This window comes from Malaya genurostris, chromosome 1 (assembly GCF_030247185.1).
Source record: "Malaya genurostris strain Urasoe2022 chromosome 1, Malgen_1.1, whole genome shotgun sequence".
Lineage (NCBI taxonomy): Eukaryota > Metazoa > Arthropoda > Insecta > Diptera > Culicidae > Malaya > Malaya genurostris.
This window is the reverse complement of record NC_080570.1, coordinates 100,365,605-100,391,947: the sequence shown is the minus strand read 5'-3', so window position 1 is coordinate 100,391,947 and position 26,343 is coordinate 100,365,605. Positions and strand designations below refer to the sequence as shown.

The window sequence follows — 26,343 nt, the reverse complement described above, 5'->3', positions numbered from 1 at the left end:
ATGCTTGGGAGCAACGTGTTACACGATTTTTTATACTGTTACATACAATTGTTTCTAAGTGCCAAAAAGACTGTGTGCAGCATCCTTTTTCGTGACATTTTGCTTCAGACCGTTTTTAGCACGGTTCGTTTTTGGCATCATAATCGAATATTGACATATGTAAACCAGATGATGGCAGCATTTTCGAATTGAAAAGCAATTCCATAATTATATTGGTTTAAACTACTTACAGCAATAAATGCTGGAAGAACATAACACCCATATACCATTCGAATCAGTTCGTCGAGATCAGCAAATGCGTGTGTGACAAACAATTTCACTCAATTTTCTTGGAGATGCCTCAAACGTTTTCTACAAACTCAGATTCATATCAAAAGTCGTATACTCCCAAACAAGGTTCCTGAATTTTGTTTAGATCCGACTTCTGGTTCCGGAACTATAGGATGATATATGAAATGAAATTAAAATTGTGTAACTCATTTTTCTCATAGATGGCTGAACCGATCTAAGATTTAAATGAAATCTAAGAGCCATCTAAGATTCAAATGCAAAGTTTTAAGATCCTATAAAACATCTTGTTTTTCAGTCAGATCCAACTTCCATTTTAGGGGATACAAGGTGATAAGTATAAAAATGTCTTATTTCAGTTTTAGTGGTATTCAGTTTTCGATTCGGATTTAATTCGCTTTACGATTTCTCAAAGATGACTACACTGATTTTCAAGCATTTTGAAACAAATCTAAACTATACAGATACTCAGTGGAATTTATTTGACTTCGGCTATACCGATTTTCGGATTCCGGTTCCAGTATCGAATTGTTTCTCAAAGCTCAATCGTTTTCTCAAAAAGAGCCAAAGCCAAATTAATTAATTTTGTCCAATTCTGAATTCCGATTCTGGAATTACAGGTTGATGAATTTGCAATATTCAAACCGATATTGAGGAAGACAATCCCGAAAAGCTTTAAAGTTGAACTCAAAACTATTGCAATTTGTTCGTCATATGGCCATACGAATCGGTTTGGATTATGCTGGTTCCTGAATACCGGCTCTGGAAGTATCTTAAATAACCGTAAACTCTGAAGTGGAACTTACTTCGACATATCATGGAATGTTCAATCGATTGTAACACTTTTAGATTCAAATTCGATCTGATTTGCAGATTCGACATTACAGAATAATGAGTGATTAAAATCTCAAATTGTCGCTTAAAACGGTGGTCATTAAAATAATGTCATGAGAACTAAAACTCCGAAGAATATTCATGCAAAAAACACGTGCGGATTGATAAAAAAGGTATCATCTCACTGCTAGGTCGATTAAGCACGTTTTTATAAATATAAAAAAAGGTATAGAATTCGCTCAAAATTATTCATTATGTCACTCGTGATTTTATCGTTATTGTTTTTCTTTGAAATATTATTTATTTAACAAACGAATCGTTTGACAAAAACTAATAAAAATGTGTTTATCTTGTCATGCTTCCGAAGGCATTTAGCCAAAATGCGATCAAAAACCTGTTTTAATCCACCTAGTGGTGTAATGGTGCGTTTCCTATTAACATTTCACAAGAAATCGAGCAAGTTTTATATGGAAAAAATGGAACCGGAATCGGATAACTGTCACAGTTGAAGTAAGTTTTCAGGGCCATTAAATAGACAGGCCTACAAGTTCGAATAGTTTCACAGTCTGCTTCGAAAATTTCGTACATTTTAGTGTAGTCAACTATAGGAAGATATTTTTAGCTTTTATTATCCTGGAAGTCGGAAAAATCAACCTTATTCAATAGGATAAGACAATTATTTGAATAAAAGTTCGACCAGCTCAGTCACGGTTAGTTTGTTTGGGTTGGACACTCATCACATTGTCATTACGAAACTTGTAGTCAAATACAGATGAAAACCAGGAGTTATGTATGGAATCAAGACCTAAGTTTGTAAAAATCAGTCTTGGCATTGCTGAGAAAAGTGAATTCGTTCCATATTAGAGTTTGTGACCACTACTTTCGGTGCGTCCGGAACCGGAAGGCTGTTACTGGTACAGTCGAAACGGCCTATCGATTGGAACTGATTTGAGCTCTTAGCAACCCAATTTTCCGCGTTTTACATCATTGCTCTGTACACTATGATATGATTCCGTTGTTCGATGATTTTTTTCGACGAAAACTTCCGGTAATTATTAAAAATAACCGATATTTCGGTACATGAATTTCATTTTACAACAATTATGCAAATTTTTACTGGAGTTTTACGCCAGTTTTCATTACAGAATTATGTAAATAGATACACATACGGTAAATCTAAATAGTCACCGAGTACGGTAAAAACCGTACCGTCCGTAAAAATCTTGAAAGGTCCGTCGACTGGAATGTTTTGCCTTTCTCATATAGAAAGGCCATGCAATCGCTTTGAAAACCGATTTTACAACCGAGACCCGGAGAACCGAGTGTCATATACCATTCGACTCAGTTCGTCGAAATCACAAAATATCTGTGTGTGTATGTGCGTGTATGTATGTATGTATGTGTGTATGTGACAAATAATGTCACTCAATTTTATCAGAGATGGCTGAACCGATTTTCACAAACTTAGATTCAAATGGAAGGTCTTAAGGTCCCATACAAGGTTCCTGAGTTTCATTAGGATCCGACTTCCGGTTTCGGAATCACAAGGAAATATCTGCAAATCTATTTAAAAATGCGCACTCCATTTTCTCGGAAATTTCTTAACCGATTTTCACAAATTAAGAAACATATAGAAGGTTTTAAATTTTCTTAAAAAGTCCCCGAAAAAATGATCGAGATCCGACTTCCGATTCCGGTATTACAGCGCGATTAGTGAAAATTTACAATTTTATGAGTATTTTTTCACAAGCGATGGCGAAACAAGGAGCAAATTTTTATAAAATTTACTGTTAAATTCATCTACTTGGCAGATCTTGTTAGTTAGTGAATACATAAAACTACTTTGGGACTACTAGTCCCCGGTCTCCGCTAATAGTGAAGAAAATCTCCAAAAACGGAACTCACTTCAATTTCTCAGCAACGGTTGGGCCGATTTGCACGAATCATGATTCAAATTAGAGCTTTCATTGTCTTTAAATATACTGTGTAATTTCATCCTGATCCGACTTCCGGTTCAAAACGACGATGCAAAACTGGTACGCGACGGTACGTGCGGCTTTGCTCCGTTCGCAACGTGCTTTACTCAATTTCGTATAGCATGCTGGGTTGCCACATTAAAATTGATATTTTCAGGTGAAAAAAATGTAAATTTTTAATTCTTTTATTCAATTTGTATCTACTTGTTAGTGTTATTACAAGATCATGATCACGATGCATTTCTATAAAAGTACACTTATTACCAGTTTATGCAATCACTTGAAAAATTGACTAGTGAAAATTGGCCCGGAGGTCTAAGTGTTCTATATCATTCAACACAGTTCATCGAGCTGAGCAATGTATGTGCCTGTGTGTTAATGTGTGTGAATATGTGTCAAATAGTGTCACTCATAAAATAAAAAATCTCGTAGTCCCACAGGTTGCTATTGAATTTCACACCGTCATTTAGAGCGACGATGCAAAAAAAGGCCAAAAATATTCTAGAATTGGCTTAAAACCGATTCAATTTGTAGGCTGTATTAGTTACTTACTAAACACGGCTATTACTAAACTTCGGCTATACTGGTTCCAGAAGTACCTACTCAATTTTCTCAGTGATGATTTGATCGATTTCCACAAACAGGCTCAAACAAAAGTTCATATAGTCTCATAGGCTGCTGTTTAATTTCATCCGGGTCCGACTTCCAGTTCCAGTACGATAGGGTAAAGTGTGTTTAATCGTTTAGTGAGACGATGTAAAATAAAGAAAAAATCTTACTAACTTGACATAACACTTTACAAATTGAAAAGGTTATGTTAGTTCATACCCAAAGAAAAGTTTCTCATTTTATTCAAGATTGAAAAAAAAAATCTTCACATAATCTTCTAGTGATATTTTTGGGAATATAAGTAACATGAGAAAGGCATCATTTCACCACTAGGTGGATCAAAACAGGTTTTTAAAATATTAAAACTACTCAAAGTGTTTACTTATAGGCAGAAAATAATTTCATATCACTATGTCCACTTGCTGCCAATACATTTCGTTCGAGAGTAATTTCTGGTGGACTTGAAGGGTTGTGCAATGCTCCGAAAGGCGCTCATAATTCCGGTCAACCGGGAAATGAAATTACATTTTTTCTAGACATTTTTTATATTTTTTCGTGGATATATAATGCACCGTAGTCACGACTGGTTCGAATTTTCTTCACCCGTTTCTATGAAAAATATCCAAATCCGAAAAACCTAATCGTAAGTTTGAAATGTGTGTGGTTTTATGAAATCCGAAAATCCATTCAAATTCAGAATTTTAACCAAAAGTAAACAAACACAAAAAAATTACCGAACCATTCGTTAGATCCATTTGATTTACAGTATACGGTAGTTTTTTTTACAATTCAGTAATAACCGAACGATTGGTAATCAATTCATTTATCGAACGTTCAGCTGTTGAATATTCGGTAAAAAATACCGAATACTGCGAAATTTTCTAAGTGTGTGTATAAATGCAAATGACATGAATGACAAATACTTAGTAGTAAAGTATAACCATGTTTATATGATACTAAAAATTCATCACAGTGAATAAAATTAATGTTACTGTACATGTTCAAAAGGATTTTTCGAATAAGTTGTGTGCTTCAACCGATGACTGATTATCTGCTGTGATCACGCAAATTCAATGTTATTAAATTAGTTTTTTTGTTCTGTCGACCAGAACTGGCTACGATATAATGATATAATAATTGGTAGATTCAATATGTGTGAATCGATTTCACCGCAAATTCAGATTCACCGCAAAATTAATAAATTAAGTCTAACTGCCATCGATTATTTTCTCAAAATGCTCATCGAACTTGCCTAACAAAATTAACGAAAATTGTGATTTTTAAAAATTTGTCTCAATAAAATAAAACTGTCTCATTTGCCTCATCAGTTTCTTGCCAATTCGTTTTAGGAAAATGTCTTTAATGAACCAGCCGGACACGGGATCAAATACATATAGAAGAGTTGATTCACCTTAGTCGTGTGGTTTCTTATCGTACATCGTATAACGTTTCTAGCATTGTTACGAAGTACATTTTTTGCTCAGCAGTCTTGACATTTTTGTTTGTAATCAAACCCGCAAAGACAACCGTGAATCAATGTTGCACTCAAGTCGCGGCAAGTAACATTGCATTGATACGGTAAGTTTACAAACACATAAAACTAGTATTTTGTTCCAGACTTACTTGCGCATGGTGTTTACAGTATAATAAACGAAACACATACGGTCACGATCTGGCAGTGCGAAAGCAAAATATTAAAAGGGTACGTCCGCTTATTAAAAAGCCTTGTCAGGATTACTCATCCAACACGTAATGAGGTAAGGCATTCAGCTTTCATCATTCCTACTTTAGCACAATATTAGAATTGCCATGAGTCCCATATTTTCATTTGCAAATGCTATTTGCAAATCATTAGTAGAAGTGATTTATCAAAGCTTATCAAAAGCACAATATAAGTACCAAAAGCATACAAGAAAACTCGTCAGCAGGATTATCACAGGACAACGACATATCAGCTACAACACAACTACTAAGAACATGCGGCTATGCTGTTTATTATCCCTTTTATGCGAGGTGCGACTTTTCGCTCTCCTTCCTGCCTGTGACACGTTGAAGGGCGCCTGAGCAAGACAACGGGAAAGGGAGTGAATATGAGCCATTAATCGTGGAAAAAACCATCTTAACAAAGAAGGCTACCCGAATATATAAGTGGATTCCCTATTGGTTTTCAGGACAATCCGCATTCATCTAGTAGTCTGAATTTCGCATAGTCCAGCTATTTCTGAAACACAGTGATAAAATCGTCTATTGCACTTTAAACATCCTCGCTTTCCTGCCATACATTGTATCCTGTACTCTGTTCATGTTGAAAAAAATGCTTTTCAATCAAGCGACCGGCCGGTTTTTGTAATCCAGACCCTTACGGGTGATGAGATCATCATAATAGATCCACTTAATAACTTGAAAACTCACTGTATTATCTCGATGCAACTTGATGCAGAATAAATCTTTTTCAGATTTCTGATTTCCTCGCGAAACAAGCGCCAGTAACAAAACTGATCACTTTTCTAATTTTTCACAGTGCGTACCGCGGTCGCGTATTCGATTTTTCTCCCGGAGTTTTTTTCCGTCTACATTGGTCGAGTAGTAAAGATGTACTGGTTTACAGTCTGTAGCGTATGGCGTGTCTGCCTGTTCCAGCAATGAGTAAAATACATGTCCATAAAATATACCGCGCGCTCTCTGTCGTTACCTATGAAATAGAAAAGTGCAAAAAATATGAAGCATAAATTCTCTTGTGTTAGTGTGAGCATTATTCACACCCCATGGGACGATATTGGGTTGGCTTTTCAACTTGAAGTACAGGAACGATTCGTGTTTCAATGATGTACTAGATTGTAGTAGTGAAGGGAGAATTTAAACAACCAGTTTGAAAAGTTACTCAAAAATAACAAACCAATTTTTGAATTTTATCAAATAACATGCACAAATTTGTTTGGTTCTGTCACTCAAATGTAACATAAAAAGAGTGTCGTAACCTTAATATTCCACAAGCTAGATAAGCCCTTATCAAATTTACATAAATTGCTCACTCCCAGTGTAATTCTCGAAGTGACACGTATTTCTACATTAGCGTGGTGAATTTTAGAATAAGTATTTAAAAAGAAAGAATTGGTTGTAATGAATCGGTATGGTAACACCACAAGAAATTGTTTACATTTTGATTTCCCGCTTTTAACGAGTAGTATAAAATTTATTTTAAGTAAAAAATATCTATCGCTCTTCACCTTGTAGTTCTCTTATTCTTACCAGCCATCAACTAAAGTGCATCAATTTTGGGTAACGAGTGATGACCTCAAAATTTAGGAAAATGTTAGTTTAGTACAAGTGTGCATAACAAAGCACGCTACCCATTTTTACCGATCAATTCAAAGTTTGAAAAACATAATTTTTAATTCAAGTAATTTTTTGTCGTAGGAAAAGAAATAAAAGTTATGATATTTATCAATTACTTTGATTTTCTTTCGTCTGTGCTTGAGGCTGGAAAGTTCATGAGCCGGAATTATGGGGTAAAATGTGTAAAATAAGTACACCAACTTATCTCGGATTACAACAGGTTTTTTGAAACGAAAAGGTGAATAACCTTGAGGTTAAAACATCTTCAATCTAAACAAAAAACGGCTGGTGGGTAATGTTATACATATTACCGGATTGACGTGAATACGAATAACACTGGCTCGCTGAAACTGTGCCCTTATACAACGTGATATCAACTCCGGCGGACGATGAATACAGGTTGAAATTGGATTAAATAAAATTGTTGTGTTGCATTAGCGACGATGCTAACCTTTATTTAATGCGAAGTGCGCACTGCATGGTGGGCTAAATTGATTACTTTCAAATATTGAAAGCGTTTATAGCCCTTAAAAGAGCTCATTTGTAGAATTTTGTCCGTCGTTACGCGAAATACTTACTACGGTTTTGAGCGTCGTCGCAAGTATGAGAAAGATCATAAGTTTTCCTCTTTGATCCCCGTTTATACTAAACATTTCAGAAAACTTTAGATTTGAATTATTTGTGGCTGTGTCATACAACTGCAAATTTTATTACACAGAAAAAAAATGAATTTTACAGGTGACATAATTCTACAAACGATATGTAATTGTACTCGGTTAGCAAGTGAGACTGTATGAATTTATATGCACGATTTACCAGCCAAGCAGATATGTGCTTCTGTGGCTCAGTCGACTAACTGGTGTGCTTTGTGATCTAATGTTTTTCGGTTCAAGTAGCGTTGTTGCGGGGATCAAAGAGGAAAACTTATGATCTTTCTCATACTTGCGACGACGCTCAAAACCGTAGTAAGTATTTCGCGTAACGACGGACAAAATTCTACAAATGAGCTCTTTTAAGGGCTATAAACGCTTTCAATATTTGAAAGTAATCAATTTAGCCCACCATGCAGTGCGCACTTCGCATTAAATAAAGGTTAGCATCGTCGCTAATGCAACACAACAATTTTATTTAATCCAATTTCAACCTGTATTCATCGTCCGCCGGAGTTGATATCACGTTGTATAAGGGCACAGTTTCAGCGAGCCAGTGTTATTCGTATTCACGTCAATCCGGTAATATGTATAACATTACCCACCAGCCGTTTTTTGTTTAGATACCGTTCACTCTACCTAAACGATTTAAACATTTTGCTAAAATGCATGAAGTTATCGTATGCTAATGATTTCAAACTCTTTCACCTTATCAAAACCATCGAAGACGCCAGATTCTTGCAGTCACAACTGGACATTTTTACAAATTGGTGTAGAGTAAACCGAATGACCGTTAATACTTCAAAATGTTCTGTTATTTCATTCACTCGCAAACATTCTATGATTGAATTCGACTACACGATCTTACAAACTGTTCTTAGACGAGAATCGTGTATTAAAGACTTCGGAGTTATCTTGGATTCGAAAATGAAATACAAACAGCACATTAAATATACCATCAATAAAGCCTCGAAACTGTTAGGGTTCGTCTTCCGTGTGACGAAAGATTTCAAAAACATATATTGCCTCAAAGCATTATATTGTTCTTTGGTCCGTTCTACACTAGTATATGCAGCTGTGGTTTAATCACCCTACTATCAAAACGACATTCAACGCATAGAAAATATTCAACATAAATTTATTCGTTTTGCGCTTCGCCAACTACCATGGAGAGACCCCCTAAATCTTCCGAGTTACCAAGATCGCTGCAAGCTCATAGATCTCGATCTATTGTCCGTTCGCAGAAATATGTTCAAGGCAGTTTTCATTGCTGATCTTCTCCAGTCACGAATTGATTGCTCGGAGCTGTTACGTTTGCTAGATTTTGATATTCGTCGTCGTTGTCTTCGAACTCATCCTTTCCTACGCATTCCTGCCGCCAGAACCAACTATGGCCACAACGAGTCATTTGTCAGTATGTGCCGAGTGTTCAATAGCTGTTCAAGTCAGTTCGACTTTCATCTAACTCGTGATACTATCAGGAAATTGTTTGGCCGAACACTATCTCTTTAGAAGTTTATCGTTTGTTCTAAGTACTTAGCTATGTAGTTATAATAGTTAATGATATGCAATATGTTATAATAGTTATTAATATGAAATGTATCATTTGGATATTCTGTAATCTGTTGGTACAAAGGATGAGGAGGTTTTATGCCTACTGGAGATATAGTGTTAGATTGATAATAACTTATCTCCAGTGGGCTTTTCCCTGCTCCAGAAATAAAAATAAAAATAAAAAAATAAAATAAAAACATATCATGTCAGTTGTATGGGTGCGCAGTGCTTCTTTCTTGGCACGCACGAATTTGACATTTCTCTTCCCTATACTTCTCTGTACGAGATTTGATGCGGACTCGCATGAGGGCGCCATGCTCGTATAAAAGGATGTTGCCAATGATTTGTTCGGGAAATGTGAGAGCTGCATATCTTGTGAATATGATGTCTTTGCCTGTAAGTACAACATGATTCACAGGATTAGAACGATTATAATTTAAAGCCAACCTAAGGTGTTCCTCTCTCATGCGTTCCCGTATGTGTATAAAAACACTCAATCAATTGAGCATTTGGACAGCACTGTTACGTACATAGAAGCAGTGTATATGGTTTGCTATGATATGATCTAATCTCAATCACAACCTTTTTCATATTTTTGTATATCGCGGATTAGGACGAATAACGAAACATTAGTAATTTTTATTATCCACTTTTTTCGATACTTTTCGCTACAGTCACCACATGATCTTTCGGAATACCCGGTTTTAATTTTACTAATTGTGATAAAATAGGATACAATGGGCCGTATGAATAAAACGTAGCATGCTTGAATTTCGGTAGTAAATGCTACTTGTGGATCACGTTACTGTCAAAACATGCTACAAACTGTAGTATTTACTACAAGTTTTCGATAGGTAGCTCTAGAGGTTGCTACTCGTGTGTTTGCTGATAAAGTGAAGTACAGAAATTTAAAAAGTGGCATTTTTACAGATGTAAGTACGTTTCTTGCTTTGTGCATGCTTATGCCAGCTTTTCCGGCTCTATGTCGATACGGTATGCAGCAAATGCTTAAATTCGGAAGTAGCATTAACTACATGTTCGAAATTGTTTTTTTTTCATACCAAACCGCGTTATACTCTGTGGACTTTGTTTTTTGAGAAGATATAGTGGTTTTCAGCTGGACATAGAATGCGACGGAATCGTCGCAGGATAGCGAAATAATGAGCGTCAGAGCCACTGATGCCAGGTTTGCAGATTGGTATGTAAATTTGCAATTTCGTTTTTTAGCAGACTTTGCAATTAAGCCGACTTTTTTGCAGATTTTCGAAATTTTTATAAACAATCGTCCATTTTAATGACGTTTGCTATTACTGTAGGGTTTTCGTTTGGTTTTTTTGTCATACTTCTAAATATTGAGGTCGCATAGGACCATTTCTAATACGCAGACGCCTAAAATTTCACCTGGCATCGCTGCCAGAAAATTGGACAGTTGTAACCTCTTCGCTGTCTGTTGTATTAAAATTAACTAGCATTAGAGCCAAAAGAAAAATTAATCGGCTGTTGGATTGAGGCCAATTGCATTTTCAACTGGTAAAATTCCTTAGCGATAATTGTTATTTCATTGTTCATCGAAAGCATCAACAAATGTATATCTGTCGAAGACGACCAACTTTTTAGAGTAGACAAATAGCACAATCGAATAAAGCACGAGGTTTTGAAAACCAAGGCGTCGATTAATACGCATTATCAATATGAATTCATTATGACACATACGCATTATCAATATGAATTCATTATGACTGAAGTTTTCTTAACAATAAATAAAAAAATAGTCATTGTAACGGTCAATTTAAAAAATATATTTTTCTGGCTTGTGGTCTCGAAGGGGATGAATCGATGCGAATGACAGTTTCGCAATCTTTGCGGCATTTTATCGCTATCTTATCGCATCGCAATCTTTTCTAGCCGACAGTGAAAATCACTATACTACAAACAACAGACTTTACTACATTTTATTCATACGGCCCAATATCTTCGCATGGGTTCTAAACAGCAATACAATAGAACAAATAGTTCGACAAATGTGCAATTTTGCTGTTGTTGCAGAAAGAGCAGATCTCATTCTAGCTAATAACGATTTCTACTTTTTTGGAAAATCATTGTAGTGCATAACAGTAATCAGGCCCGTACCCAGGATTTCGTTTGGGGGTGGCCCAACGATTAAAAAACCTGTTTTAATCTACCTAGTGGTGTAATGATGCCTTTCTCATATCAATCATACGATCGTATATAATACTGTGATATTCTTCAAAATAATTTTCTTCGATTCTTAAAAGAATAACCGAAATCGGTTTGTTTGACCGTCTACTGATAAAAACTATCAATTGGAAAAGATTTGAGGTCGATTCAGAATTTTTTTAAAGGTTTTTCTCCATTTTCAGTGATGGTATACAATTTTTAACCCACTTTACCCTATATTTCCGGATCCGCATCAAATTCAGGAATTACGCATGGGACCACAGGACCTTTCATTTGAACCTAAGTTTGTGAAAATCGGTCGCGCCATCTATGAGAAAAGTTAGAACACATATTTTCTTTTTTTTGCACATTTTACCCCATAACTCCCGAACCGGAAGTCGGATCCAAATAATATTCAGGAATTTTTTATGGGACCTCAAGACCTTTCATTTGAATCTAAGTTAAACGTTACATACACACATACGCACATACACACATACACACATACACACACACATACATTTTGCGTACTCGATGTACTGAGTCGAATGGTATATGACACTCGGCCCTCCGAGCCCCGGTTCAAAAGTCGGTTTTCACAGTGATTGCATAACCTTTCTATATGAGAAAGGCAAAAATAATCTTACTGAAGATTGCTTATCTACCTAATTTTCAGTGTGTCTTTTATTATATATCTGTTTTTGATTTCGGGAGGAACCGCCCCTTACCCCCCCCCCCCCCCCTGGGTACGTGACTGACAGTAATCAATTAATAAGATAAATTCGATGAAAAAAACTGTTAGAATAAGCAGAGCTCAGCCAGGCTTTATATCTACTTAATTAGAGCGCTTTCAGTAATTCAACATTTATGACGTATATTTCATTAAAGCAAACCGTATCAAACGTGAAAACTTTCTTAGCTCTAACTTGAAGGCTTCGAATTTCATGAATCATTTGCGGTAATAATTTTAAGATAATTTGCTCAGTAATTTATATATAAATGGTTGAAAAAAAAAAACAAAACAATTTTGAATGGAGGTATGCCATACTCGCCCATCTAAATTACTGTTTATCATTCCCAACCCGAAAATTTTTATAGACCGAAGAGGCGAATGACCTTAAGATTAAAACATCTATAATCGATATATTTATTATGCAATTCGGATAGAATGGCTTTATACTAATACGAATACACATCGTACGAACTCTTATCAATGCAAAAAATGTTTTTTTTTGCATGTATAGTCATCTGGACTTTATTATAAATATCTTTTATACATTGTTCTTTTATTAAATAATTTGGTCAAGCTTATACATTGCCAACAATTCTCACCGTATCTGAATCTTTATTATATCAAAAGAAACTTTTTCTTTGTTGTAATCAATATTCTTTCATGAATCGGAACTCACTTTCACTGAATTTTTTTAGTGTCCTCTTCCGTTGTTGTTTTAGCAGCAGCGATACAAGAATTGTTAGTTCCATTAGTTGCATCATGTTTGCTTTTATCCTTGATTGGAAACGGACAGACACCACCTTTACATTGGAAAGGAAATTCGGGACCAGCTTGTATCACATTTCCATCCTCGTCTTTCTTCTCCCACGGATTCCAAAATCGTAGAACAATAGGTTGTATGAATCGATGCCACAAAAATAATAGTAACGGAATGATAAAACAAGGAACGCAGACCATTTCTTCGAAATTATACTGATTTATTCACAGGAAAAATACGATTTCTGTATTATGTTATTATCATTCAGACTTTGACAGAATGCATTGCTGCTGAGGTACAGAGATGCCAGATAATTTAATAAAAAATCTTAATAAATCCATTCAAAACTATTGGATTTGAAACTATTATCGATATTTCAACATAAACCCTGTTAAGTTATTACACATATAACAGATAAAAAGGTCCGTATATGCACTATGTGTGAAATTTTTAATCAGCAATTTTGCAAGCATTAGCATATGTCAGCATGATCGACACTATGTTGATTGCTGTATTCGATTCACTCTATTTATTTTTTGTTTTGCTGTATCATGTTTGATTAATATCATAAGTTTATTCCAATCTTCCAAGTCAATTCGCATGTGTTTTAAACGATATGAGTGAGTGTTTCTCTTCTTTAAACGTTGTATAACATTCAAGTCCACTTGTTTTACACCGCATTTTTAAAAATTGAAACTTAGTACAGAGTCGTGAAGCTAAACAGGAAATAAATAAAATTAACTTACTCGTTGTTTTGTATATCAGCAGCTTCATTATTAAACAACAATACCTGAATGTAGCCTAGTGTATGTATATTGCTTTACCAAAATAGTAATCAGTGAATAATCAAAGTAAATTTGCTTTTTCGCATTGCCCAAAACATACTTTTCGATTGTTTTTTAGATTGGACTACTCATCAAACAAACGTCAAACGTTATCTGGAATTTTTGGGAAATCTTAGATGTTCATCTTTGAAATGTTCACATTCCTTTGACAGCATGTGAAAACAACAAATTTTAGTTAAAATAATGACATTTTAGTTGTAACAGCCAAAGCAAGAATCAACAATTGCAATATTGCAATTTTATGATTGATGGGTTCTCCGTGTGACAATGAAATGCGTGTAAAATTATGGAAATCGGTAAGAAGTATTCCAATCGATGAAAAATGTATATAATAGGATAGAGATCTTCGTTATTTTTTGGCCTTATGTTTACCACGAGTCGTCTAGGTGACACTAGTTAGCTACTTATTTTCAAAGTATAGCAAATTTAAATATTACATTATGCCGCCCAGTCAACTCGTATGAAATTTGATTCGGCATCGAGTATGATCGCTCGGAATCGATTGTTACCTGTGTATGTGTGTGTGTGTGTGTTGTGTGTGTGTGTGTGTCTGTGTGTGTGTGTGTTATCTGCAGTTATATCTACTCAAGAGTAAGTTACAGTCATTCAACTGTTGAGTTTAATTGACGCTATGTCAAGTTAAAACGGTTTACTCAACTTAAGCTGATTTACATGGATCAATCAGGCATGGCAAAAACACGGATCCGTTCTGCACGGTACTCACCTTCACTCGTGAGCACACCACCAGGAGTATTGAATGCTACGCTTCGTGCCCGTGTTGAAAAACACACACCGAACGCAGTAGAAAAAGCACTCGTAGCGGTGGTCGTGTAATTGTCAAACACCGGTGCTTGAATTTTCGGGCAGCACTGAAGTCGAGTGTTCCTGACTTCGGCAAACACCGAAGCCGAGCGTTTCCGATTTTGCCACATACGTTGCTTGTACTATAAGCACCTATAGCGCCACGGTATGACGAAAAATGCGTTTGAATTATTAATTCTTTTTTCATCAATACGTGTCTGATTGAATTCAATTGATTGACAATATAACCAACGCATGGGTGCTCTTCGGTGCCTTCGCGAAATTGAAAACACTCGGCTCCGGTGTTTAACGAAACTGAAAATACGCGGTTTCGGTGTATGCCGAAGCTTGAAACACCAGTGCCGAAAATAAAACAGCGCCACGAGCACCGTGGCTTCGGATATTGCGTTTCGTGTTTCTCTTTGTACACTGGCAAGCAATGGCATTCTCAATACACGCGGTGGCGGTGGTTATATGAAGCACGCAGTGCAGTGCAGTGTTTGGACATGCCTGGGATCAATAAGTCCCGAGACTAAAGCAGAGATGACGCTCGTAGTAAACCAGTAACCTCGTCTTTCTAGAGTACTAACCTTTGCTTGAAACGGGTCCAAATTTTAAGTCGATCCGACCAGAAACAGCTGAGTTATCGAGGTTGGAGTAAAGTCGTTTTGTAGTTTGTTTGAAAAATGAAAAAAAAACGAGTTTCGTGTTTTGATAAAACATTGTTTTTTAATGGGTGAAAACACCGTGCAAGCGAAACAATGGATTGAAAAATGTTATCCGGACTCTTGTTCATCAAAAGCAACGATTTGTCGGTGGTTCGCCGAGTTTAAACGTGGTCGTACCGACACAAATGACGCCGAACGCTCGGGTAGACCTGTGGAAGCCGTTACACCGGAAAATGTGAGTGAAGTGACAAAAATTAGAATGAAAGATCGTAAAGTGAAGCTCCGTGAGATTGCTGAGATGACACAGATATCATATGGAAGTGTATTTACTATCCTTCATGAAAAATTGAGCATGAAAAAGGTTTTTTCCAAGTGGGTGCCGCGATTGCTTTCGATGGAACAAAAACAGCAACGAGTCGATGATTCAGAAAGCAGTTTATCGCTATTTACTCGCAACAAAAAAGATTTCTTGCGTCGTTACGTGACTATGGACGAAACATGGATACATCTTTACACTCCAGAGTCAAAGCGGCAGTCATCTGAGTGTTTTTTTTTTTGTTTTTTTAAACAAACTACAAACCGACTTTACTCCAACCTCGATAACTCAGCTGTTTCTGGTCGGATCAACTTAAAATTTGGACCCGTTTCAAGCAAAGGTTAGTACTCTAGAAAGACGTGGTTACTGGTTTACTACGAGCGCCATCTCTGCTTTAGTCTCGGGACTTATTGATCCATGTGTTATACTGGGTCGCTTACTGTGTATAGAATTTTGGATTAGTAACTTATTTATAATTTTGGAGACACTGTAACTTATTGTATGAAACTCATAGTTTTGATCTTTGTGTTTTGAAAACATTAGACACATCTATTGAAAAAAAAAACAGTTTAAAAAGTTTATGCGGACTTTCTTTAACAGAGATGATGGTTTTACATGATTAAATGGCATATCAGCTGAAAAGCATAGGTCTGATAGCATTCAAAGCAAAAACGAAACTGAAAAATCTAATAGCAATCTCACAGAAAATATATATATATATATACAGGAACATATGAGCTGTGTGTAAAATTTGCTCATTCAACGTGGTGAACACTTGCAGATGTCACCGCGATCGACACTATTTTGGGAGCAGCATTCACATCGCGACACTAGGAAAAGGTATGCTGACCAAAACGCCCCCTTCCTTTTGTTTAAGCATTCAAGACTTTTTTGAACAAAAATTATCATTAGTATAGTATTCTTTTCGTAGGATCTTTCTGATACACAAGTAAGGCAGTTGTCGTTTACTGGAAAATATGAAAAAACTGAAAATATCATTAGGCAGCTTTTCGATGTAAGATTTTGCTTCTACAAATAAGCGTATAAACATGCAGAGAAACAATATATTAATATATATTAATTGATGTATTAATTTTCTCATAACAGTTACTCTACGGACATCGATGAATGTAGGTATTTCATTGCAACACGGCTGAAGAACATAATTTTTAATGACTGGTAGAAGTGATGACAACTGATTGATATACACACTTTTTTCCAAAACGACCATATTCTCAGTTTTTTCGCTACGCTTAAACTTAATGCCCGAGCTACCGTGTAGTATTGTGGATTTTGTTTCAAAATCCATACTTGCAAAATAACGACATTTAAGTAAAAACCTTAAACATGAAAATAGTGATAATAATTTCAAACTTTGCCGGATCTGTCATACCCACGACGTAAAATACACTGGTGGCGTGATAAGACAGTTTTGGTTGTGTTGGTAATTTTCTCACGAAATTAAGTATTGCGCGCCGGGATTCAAGCATGTAAACATAAACAAACGACCATTTCAGATTGGGATTTCACTTCTAAGTTACTCCAGTTGTCGCGCAGCCTGGCGAATCTTTGGCACTAATTGAAAATCTGGACAATTTTTCAAGGGCTTGCAAGGTTACGTCGAAATATAGAAAATTTTACACACATCCGATTCTGTTCATTTCGTTGGAGGAAGGATTTGGCGGATCGCACTGTGGTATCTATTACAGTTATTATGAATAAAGGAGTGATTGTGCTGTGGGTGGCATTTCAAATGCAGGTGATGAAAACGACTGAAACATCCCGGAACAAAACACCGCATTTCACTGTCAATATTTTCGCAAACAGAACCAAATCTAAATATTTTCATAAAAGCAACTCCCGAAACGTCATTTGTTTATGTTTTTTCTTCTTCACGTCTCTCTGTTATTCCAAAATAAAATGACAACCGCACTAACACATAGAAAAACGTGATCAGCAGGTATTTTACACCGTGTGTCATACCAATTAGGATCTCTGACAGCTCACTTACAACCACAAATGCAAATGAGATTGGTTTGTTTTCATCAGGAAACGCATGCATTAAACACGATTCAGACGATCAATCAACTAACGTCGACGTCCAGATTATTTTTATTAATTTTTTTAGCCGAATATTGCGACGTTCAAATGTTCCGTGAACTTGACGTAGTGTCCTTTCATATGAATTGCTTACAATTAACGTTGTTGTTCCGTAATCGTTCCATGCAGGTGATAGTCGATTGATGCTGCGTGTGAATCGCTTTTACATATTGTTTTGTTTTCATCAGGAAACGTGTTGGCCACCCATTTTTCAGTAGGGCCGCCGTTCATTTTTCACCGGGCATAGAAACCTCAATGCATGTACACGCTCAGTCAAAGCCGAAGAGAAAACAAACGTGCTTGACGAGCCTCACCGGCCGAATGCGGATAGATATTACACACCAATTTTTTCTTTTGATATTCAGTAATTATCTTTACGGTTACGAATTGTAAAACATTATTTTCACTAGATGAACTGTAAAATCGATCCCATTCACAGTTATCTTTCAATGAACTACCGGATTCCTATATATCCTATATAAACATTACGGAACATTCGCTTTTATGTTACTGACATAATTTGTTTTTCATAATTCAGTAGCAGATTTGCCAATTTTCAGTGAATCTTTTAATCATAATGAAGAATTTTAGTAAACATTACTTAAAATTTACCGAAGAAAGATGAACATATCAGTGTAATTATGACAGGAAAATGTTTAATGCAACTCTAACGAACATTTAGCAAATGAAACTTTTACGGAACTGATTACCGAATCTTCAGCTGTTTGAAGCTCAGTAAAAATTTTACCGACATCCGTTAAAATTAATTGGTGTGTAAGGTGCAATTCATGCGACAGTTACGTTTTGCTGTGGGAAATATATGGTGGGTTTATTCTGATGTATAAAGACCCGTAATGTTGCAATCCCCCTGGGCCCGTATTTTCTCTCGGCGGCCCTGACAATAGATCAAATGTAGCGTTCGTACATTTGCACAAGGCTAATATAAGTATCATGACAAAGAATTGGACTTTTCCAATTTTGATGGGTTTGTGATATCTACACTCAAACACGTAATACATCATCTGAATTGCGCAACTGGTAAGTATATTTTTATCATTTTGCAGTAAAAGTATTGTATCACATCAAATCATTTTCACCACATTTTACTGGGTTATAATTGTATTGTTAATCATATGCGTTTATGCGGTTAATAGCTACTCGATAGTCATTCTGTTTAATGAGATTAGGATGTATTGTGTTACTGAGAGTGTGTTCATTCCAGAAACAGAGTATATAAATGTATTTTTCAGAATATAGTAAATCACCTCCTGCTCCTTTTCGTATCTTATTGTTTTTCTTTATGCCATATATTTGTGTATATGTTGTGTTGTGTTGTCGGATCTAAAATGGAAAGTATTTCTCTTCTTTCAAAATTGTATAACGTTCCCTTCCTATTCAAGTCTATCTGTTTCCATTCCGCATATTACATTATAGTTTTAAAATAGATAATTGCATTAAATCTCACTGTTTTTCCAGGTATAACGCTAAAGCGATGCCCAATTGGAATTGTTTCCATTCAATTTAGTATGGCTAGGTCTAACATTAGCTAACTGATTTATTTATAGTTTTCAGCACATTTACCATTGATAAAGAAAGCGACTTACTTTAAATTTCCTATATATCTAGAACACGATCTATGCTATGCGCGGCATGTAAAAGAGTATTTTATGAATTTCTCTTGATTCGTTCCACTACTATAGAGTAAAAAGTCTTATCTGGCACCCGCCACCTTCTGGAAGGTTTACTCACCGTCGGTTATCTGTCCTATTTTATCTACGAACGGAATAAGCAGAGCTTTGTGATATGTGTATCAGTTAGTGCATTGTTCTGTTACCGTAAACAACTAGTTTGAAAACATAATATGATGCTGTGTTTATATGTAACATATAATTGGTTCAGTATTATTCCTGGAGATAAATACTCAAAACGCTTCACATGAAAAGTCTTTTTTTTATTTTGGGTATTCGGATTTTGGTTGAAATAGTTCCAACACCTATGTTTAGATGGATATTTCTAATTTGAGATAGTCGTTGTTTGCTTTATATGTTGTGGTTTGTAATAGTAACTAATCATTCTTCAATAGTCCACTTTCAAGTTATGTGTAACAGAGCCTTGATACGATATTCCATGGTTATAGAATAGGCAAGAAAAGTCATATTTAAAACTATCACTCAAGATCGAGATCAAGAAGAGTTAATAATAATTATTGGTATATTGGTCCTAACTGTTTGTAGTTACATGGTAAACCAAAGTGATTGAACGTTATCCATATATCATATTTTTTTCAATCTTATTTTATTCATATGTTTCTCTATACCTTTACCTTCGACATTCAAATAAAACGCTTTGTAGTTCTCATGTCGCATCTTATTCAGACCACAGTCCACAGTACTCAATGGGTTGATTCAAGTCATTAGATTAACGAGGAAACGGTAGACTAATGTTTTGACATCTCCAAAACGCTAGCATTCGATCCAACTTATACGGTGACGATTTTTCTTCTGCTTTGGCTATGACTGAGCTGCACATGCAAACAGGTGCATGGTATAGCCGAAGCAGAAAAAAGTCGGCGCCGAATCGGTCGCATCGGTTAAATGCAGATTGACATTTATTCAGATCCTTTTTGACTACTTCATGACAGCAAAATTTATTATATGTTCTATCGAGTCGTGACTGATTTCTGAACGAAGATAAATTTATGTTAAGCAATTACTGATTTTAGGTGTCGAAAAATGTCGTGTTTGTTTATCACGTCCAACATTTGAAGAATTCGGTAATTGATGAAAGCTAGTCATAGCAGTAAACTGAAAAGGAAAAATCCTCCTTTTATCTGATATTAATCAATTGGTATATAAGCACCACAAATAAACTCACAAATACTGAGTTGTATTGAAATCAACGACATTGAACAATTGAACTCACGTGCTGTGAGACTCTTATTCCTTGAAATCGAATTTGAATTGACGAAGATGAAATATTCCGCACCGTCAAAAGGGTGGGGGAGATCTTTATTGTTTTTATCTGGTAAGTGCGTATAACATAAAACAAGACTCATGATTCTATAACGCCTACTAGTTTTTTTTGCGCAGATACTTATCAATTGACCAGAAGTAAGTGAAAAATTGACTAATACTGCTTCCCCGCTTCGTTCCCATCGAAACGAAAAGTGGTCAAATTTCTTTACGTTATGGTTTAGAAACGGCAGTAAAATTCCATCCGAATTATGAATAAATATAAGTTTCAGGAAAAGAAAAAAAAAATGTGAATAAAAAAAATCTTTTCACACGATGCCGTCCAAAGTTGAAGTCTGGCTCATACAAAACGATAGTCCCTCGACAAACCGCAAAATGAGAGCCTAACCGCAAATGAGAGCCTCTCTTTGTTTACTTTCTCTTTTGATTATTACGGAGCCATTATGGCAAATTCTCTAAAGTTTCCAATATAAATCGAAAGCTTGTAATTTTACCTTGAAAGTTTTGCGAAGAGTAAAGCGTCAAATATAAAATCAGTTCGGTAAATCGTGAAAGAAAAAATAAACAAAGAGAAAGTGTCATTTGCAGTTAGGCCCTTTTGTCGTGGGACGGTCGAAATGATACATCAAACTAATTCGGAGGCGTGTCTTAAGAGTTTTCAAAATTTAAGAACATGTACACATAAACAAGGAACATGAACAAGAAAATTGTCATGTGGGGGTTTTGTAGCTCATGAGTATTAATTTCTTTTAGATTTCGCTTTCGGCTCAACAATGCAATAGCAGATTATGTTGGACTGCTAATGTCACACATATACATCATCATCTTTTGCACTTAACGCAGTGCGAATATAAATACGGGTCATTACCTAGTTGCAGCACATCCCGCTCGGCCTTTTGGCTACCTGGGCAGCCATGGCCACCAGACGGCAACCAAAATTGATTTAGTGACGGCTGTCAATTCCAATTTGGCAAAACATAGTCGCCTGTATCTTAGCAGAGCTTGGAGCGTATTCAATTTTCAGTTCAGCAACGCCATCGCACGGCATCACATTCAACATATCATGTCAATTGTATGGAAGGGCAGTGTTGCTATTTTAACGCGAACGTATTTGACATTTCTCTCCCCTTCTTCTATGTACGATATTGGATGCGGATTCGCATGAGGGCGCCATGCTCGCAAAAAATGGTGTTGCCAATGATTTGTTTGGGAAATGTGAGAGCTGGATATCTTGTTAATATGATGCCTTTAATCTTAGTCAGCCGAGCGTTTCCATCTTTTCACCTTCACTGAAAATGTCAAAGATTTCGATGTGGAAAATCCTGGTGGATATGGTTGTATCTTTTGAGTTGTATGTCTGGCAGCGGTGAGGCAGTCGGTAACCAGAATGTCTGCCAGCCATATTTTTCCCGCTGGCAGCGTTTAGTCAGCCATCTGACAGCCATGCCCATGCGGGATAGAGCAGACATCCATGGAATGATTTCAATGTGTGTAAGAAAATTAACGATTGTTTGCCAAAGTGATCACCAGTAGCAATTCGCCTATGGAGGCGCTCCGAGCAGTCCAGCAATCTCTAAGGGGATCTTGTGTTCAAGCTTGCATTATGGAAATCCATACATGCAACATCGTACGCAACAGTCATTTCTAACGAATTTTTATTTGTATGCTTTGCAGTTTGTACTGCTCTCTATGGTTGTAGTATACATGCGCTCAAAGTTCTTGAACCTGAATGACACTCCAGGACCCTACTTTGCGCCACTTAGGCACGCCCAAAAATATCCAACGCAGCTGGAAGCCGCACTACTCACAAAAAACAGCTGGGCGCTGTTACTCTTGAAGATGATTGGAGAAAGATCCGCTTCGCTATAGGAAGTACTGCTGCAGCGGCTCTAGTTATTGCGATTCGAGAAAGCGACTGGTTCGATGAATAATGTAAACAGCTAATATAGGAAAAGAACGCAACACGCGAGAGATAGAAGCGCGAATCAAGCAAGCTTCGGTCCTCCGGAGATCGTGAAGCAATGGAACAACTGTGCGACTTTCTAAAAGACTTTACATCAGCGTTTTAATGACAAAATACAACGTTAGCCTTAGCGTTAACCTACCATCCAGAGATCGGATCGACGGTGACGAAATTGAGGTGGTCGACGAATTCGTGACTTTTGGCTCATAGGTAATCGCTGACAATTAGGTTTTGCACAAACATGACATAACCTCACAAAAATTAACAGAATGAACTTTTTTTGACAGTCGACGTGTACTTGTTTACAGTTTAAAAGTTCATCAGAAGTTCATCGTTCGAATATAAAAATTGCAAGTCACCTCACACTCAACAGTTTCATACATATATCGCTCATTGATGCTGGAAACACATACAGGGCAAACTTTTTAGTTATTTTCACTCTGGAATACGTTTTTAACAGTTACTTTTTCGTCATTTTTCAATTTTTAACTTGCAGTCGCAAAACAAAACAAGTACACGGCAACTAGGTTTTGCACGAACATAACATAACCTCACAAAAATGAACAAAATGAATCTATTTTGACAGCTATCAGTGGTTTGTTTATGTTTATGTGACAGTCGACGAGTACTTGTTTACAGTTTAAAAGTTCATCGTTCGAATGTAAAAATTGCAAGTCGCCTCACACTCAACAGTTTCATACATATATCGCTCCTTGATGCTGGAAACACATACAGGGCAATCGTTTTAGTTATTTTCACTGTGGAATACGTTTTTAACAGGCACTTTTTTGTCATTTTTTCAATTTTTAACTTGCAGTCGCAGAACAAAATTGAAAAATGACGAAAAAGTGACTGTTAAAAACGTATTCCACAGTGAAAATAACTAAAAAGATTGCCCTGTATGTGTTTCCAGCATCAAGGAGCGATATATGTATGAAACTGTTGAGTGTAAGGTGACTTGCAATTTTTATTTTCGAACGATGAACTTCTGATGAACTTTTAAACTGTAAACAAGTACACGTCGACTGTCAAAAAAAGTTCATTCTGTTCATTTTTGTGAGGTTATGTCATGTTCGTGCAAAACCTAATGGTCACAAGCGCAGGAGTTCATTATGTGATGGGTAAAACGCATTTCACTAAGTTTCTAACATTTCACCCGGAAATAAGAGTATCATACAAAACCAGGCAAAAGAATAATGTCAATCATAGGTAATGGCTTGGGAAATCACATACGACCTGTGCAATAGTTATCTAAGATGTTTTATAAATGCTACACCTACAGCATAAAATCAAATGGAACTTGTCTTGAATTGCTTGATTTGGCCTCTTTCCTTGTAATGCTTAAGAAGGAAACGATAGTAAAAGCTATGAAATTACTCACATACTTTATCAATTACACTGTAATTGGAAAAATCCCTACAAAACAGGTATAAAAAGAGAACTCAAATCAAGAGTTTTTTTCAGTCATTGAACACCAGATACAGAAAGGTATTATAGTTTTACGTTCGTATGATATTGGTTTTATATTGGATAGATATTAGATAAAATTAGAGACATGTTACAATAATGACCTGACAATATACCTATGTTGATACTACATCAGTTCTTTTTTTTAAATTTCCGCTAACATAACTTTTCCGGTGTCCTTTCTGAATTTTGATGAATGATAAATAAATGTACAGACAAAAGTATTTGACCATTCTGAATAATCTTTTATTTAAATGTTGCAATGTTATGCATCATGTACACTTTTATTGCTCATTTTTATTTCTGTATAAATTCGATTAAATGTAAATTCATTCAGGATTATAAGCACGGCAGTGCTCCATGAACTTTAAATATCGGTGACAAAAAAAAAAACAGAAAATGGCGTGAATAGACTGAAAAATTGGCCCTTATTACCGTTCGTCCACTTTCACTTACATGTCACTTCACTTGATTATACCTATTACCAGTATCACGCACAGTGCAGCGATTACTGTGGTGGAAAAAAAAACTATTTTTTTCAACAAAATGTTGGTGGCGTGATGTTCATAATGACATCAAGTTCATACCTCAAGTCATTACTTTTGTCTCTGAAGTGACTTCCGTAATAAGAACCTACATTCACTTCACTTGATTTTCACCGTGTAGTGACACCGGTAATAAGGGCGATTGTTTCGGTGTAGTTGGAAACTATGTTAACAACATGCATAAAAGCTATTGGTATTGTTTCCAATGTCTGGCTCGAATATATTGGCAACAATTTTAGTGTAATCTGTGGATTGTGAGTTAAGTAAACCATGTGAAAGTGTGCTGACTCGACTCGTGAGCTGAATATACATAACGGAATGTGGATGGAACTGTTTGGAACTCCGAATTCAACAAGTTTAATGTCTTGTGCCGGCGTTTATAAGGATCATGTTAAAAATTTGTAGCTTACTGCCCATTCGAAGGAAAACGATGCGAAGTAATGGTTTACTATGAGCTGAGACAGACTGGCTCTAAGTTTAAAACAAACAGTACAAATTTCCTAAAAAACCTGATCTTAATTTACTTTACGTATCCTGAACAAGTGTTGACCAAAACAAATTATTGCTTTTGGTATTTTCACCATATGAACTGATGGACTATCTTAGAGGATGGCCTTTACGCCAAACGATATCACGTAACATCTGCTGTCATCCCAAACGAATAATGATTCAGTTCTATTAATTATCCTTTTTAGTCACATTACATTTTTATGGCCGGTTAGAATGTTTTAATTTTACCTTTGCAATGAGAAGTTCTATTTTGTCTGTCACATCGAACTTCATTCGTTGTTTTGAATAATTTTTCATTTGTATAGGAACGGTAATATGTATCGTGTTTGTATTCATGTGTGACTGTAATGTACATGAATGATGGCGATTGTATGGAACAAAATTAGGGATGTTTTTAAGCTAAAATAAAAATAAAACCAAATTAAAAACTACTGTTTGAAAAGAATTTATTCTGAATCTATGATTTTTTGTTTAGTGTATGTATATAGATCAGCAGATACGCGCCGCAAATATAATTGTTCTAGTGTAATATTTTGATATATTTTATTTTCACGTGGTTCATAATTACCACACAGTTAATTTATTTGTTTTTCATTATATACAACTTGAATTAAGTGTTACCTAGAAGACGTTGTATTACACTAATGATACAGAAGAAAAATTACTTTTCAAATGCTGAATGTGTAGATGCTCTACAGAACCCATAGGGATGGCATATGCAATCTTGACTGATCTTAATAAAAAGAAACAACAAACAATTATGGACATAAACATCTAAAATAACACATTTACCACAATTCCGAGATTAAAAAAAAAACTTCATGGGTTGTGGTAAAAAATCTCGACCGAGAAATTACGTACAAAAAATTTACAAAAAAAACATAAACAACTAAGTATCTTATGTACGTAAAAATCATTTTTGGCGTTATGATACCTTCTCCGGTGGTATCCTTTTATTTGCGCTGTTGGTCCTCTGACGGCTGATACTGCGATCTCTTCAGCCTTTGTTGGTGTTGCTCCTGCTCCATCATGGCTTGGTCATGCTCGTCACTGCCTTTAAGACAGTTAAGCTTATACTAATTGTTCGTTGCGTTAGGTTTTCGCCCGCCACGCGGTTTGATACTTTCGGAAATCTGCCACATGGCGTCCTCGTCTAAATAGTCTTCAAAATTATCAAAGAAGCCGATGATTTTTTCGTTTTTCTTGAATTGGTATGATCTGAAATATTTATTGTTAGAATA

At 35.9% G+C, this 26,343-nt stretch overlaps 3 protein-coding genes across 12 annotated transcripts in view; all 3 read right to left on the bottom strand.

The window, feature by feature from the left end:
- LOC131425238 (coronin-7) overlaps nt 1-6,529 on the bottom strand; it is a 31,695-nt gene extending 25,166 nt beyond the window's left edge. For 2 of the 3 annotated variants that reach the window (XM_058586958.1, XM_058586959.1), the window contains exon 1: nt 6,120-6,529. The gene's annotated coding sequence lies outside the window, so the exon portion shown is untranslated. The remainder of the gene's footprint in view (nt 1-6,119) is intronic. The other variant, XM_058586960.1, reaches the window with a different exon arrangement.
- Nucleotides 6,530-12,618: 6,089 nt separating this feature from the next.
- LOC131440223 (UPF0729 protein AAEL015238) lies at nt 12,619-13,206 on the bottom strand. The gene has a single exon (XM_058611316.1). It carries the CDS (start codon nt 13,113-13,115, stop codon nt 12,837-12,839), a length of 279 nt encoding a protein of 92 aa, XP_058467299.1. The 5' UTR covers nt 13,116-13,206; the 3' UTR covers nt 12,619-12,836.
- A 5,462-nt stretch (nt 13,207-18,668) lies between these two features.
- Nucleotides 18,669-26,343, bottom strand: part of LOC131425233 (guanine nucleotide-releasing factor 2) — a 90,996-nt gene continuing 83,321 nt past the window's right edge. For all 8 annotated transcript variants that reach the window (XM_058586954.1, XM_058586949.1, XM_058586947.1 and 5 more), the window contains one exon: nt 18,669-26,320. In XM_058586954.1, coding sequence (XP_058442937.1) covers nt 26,179-26,320 — 142 coding nt within the window. In that variant the 3' untranslated portion in view covers nt 18,669-26,178. The remainder of the gene's footprint in view (nt 26,321-26,343) is intronic.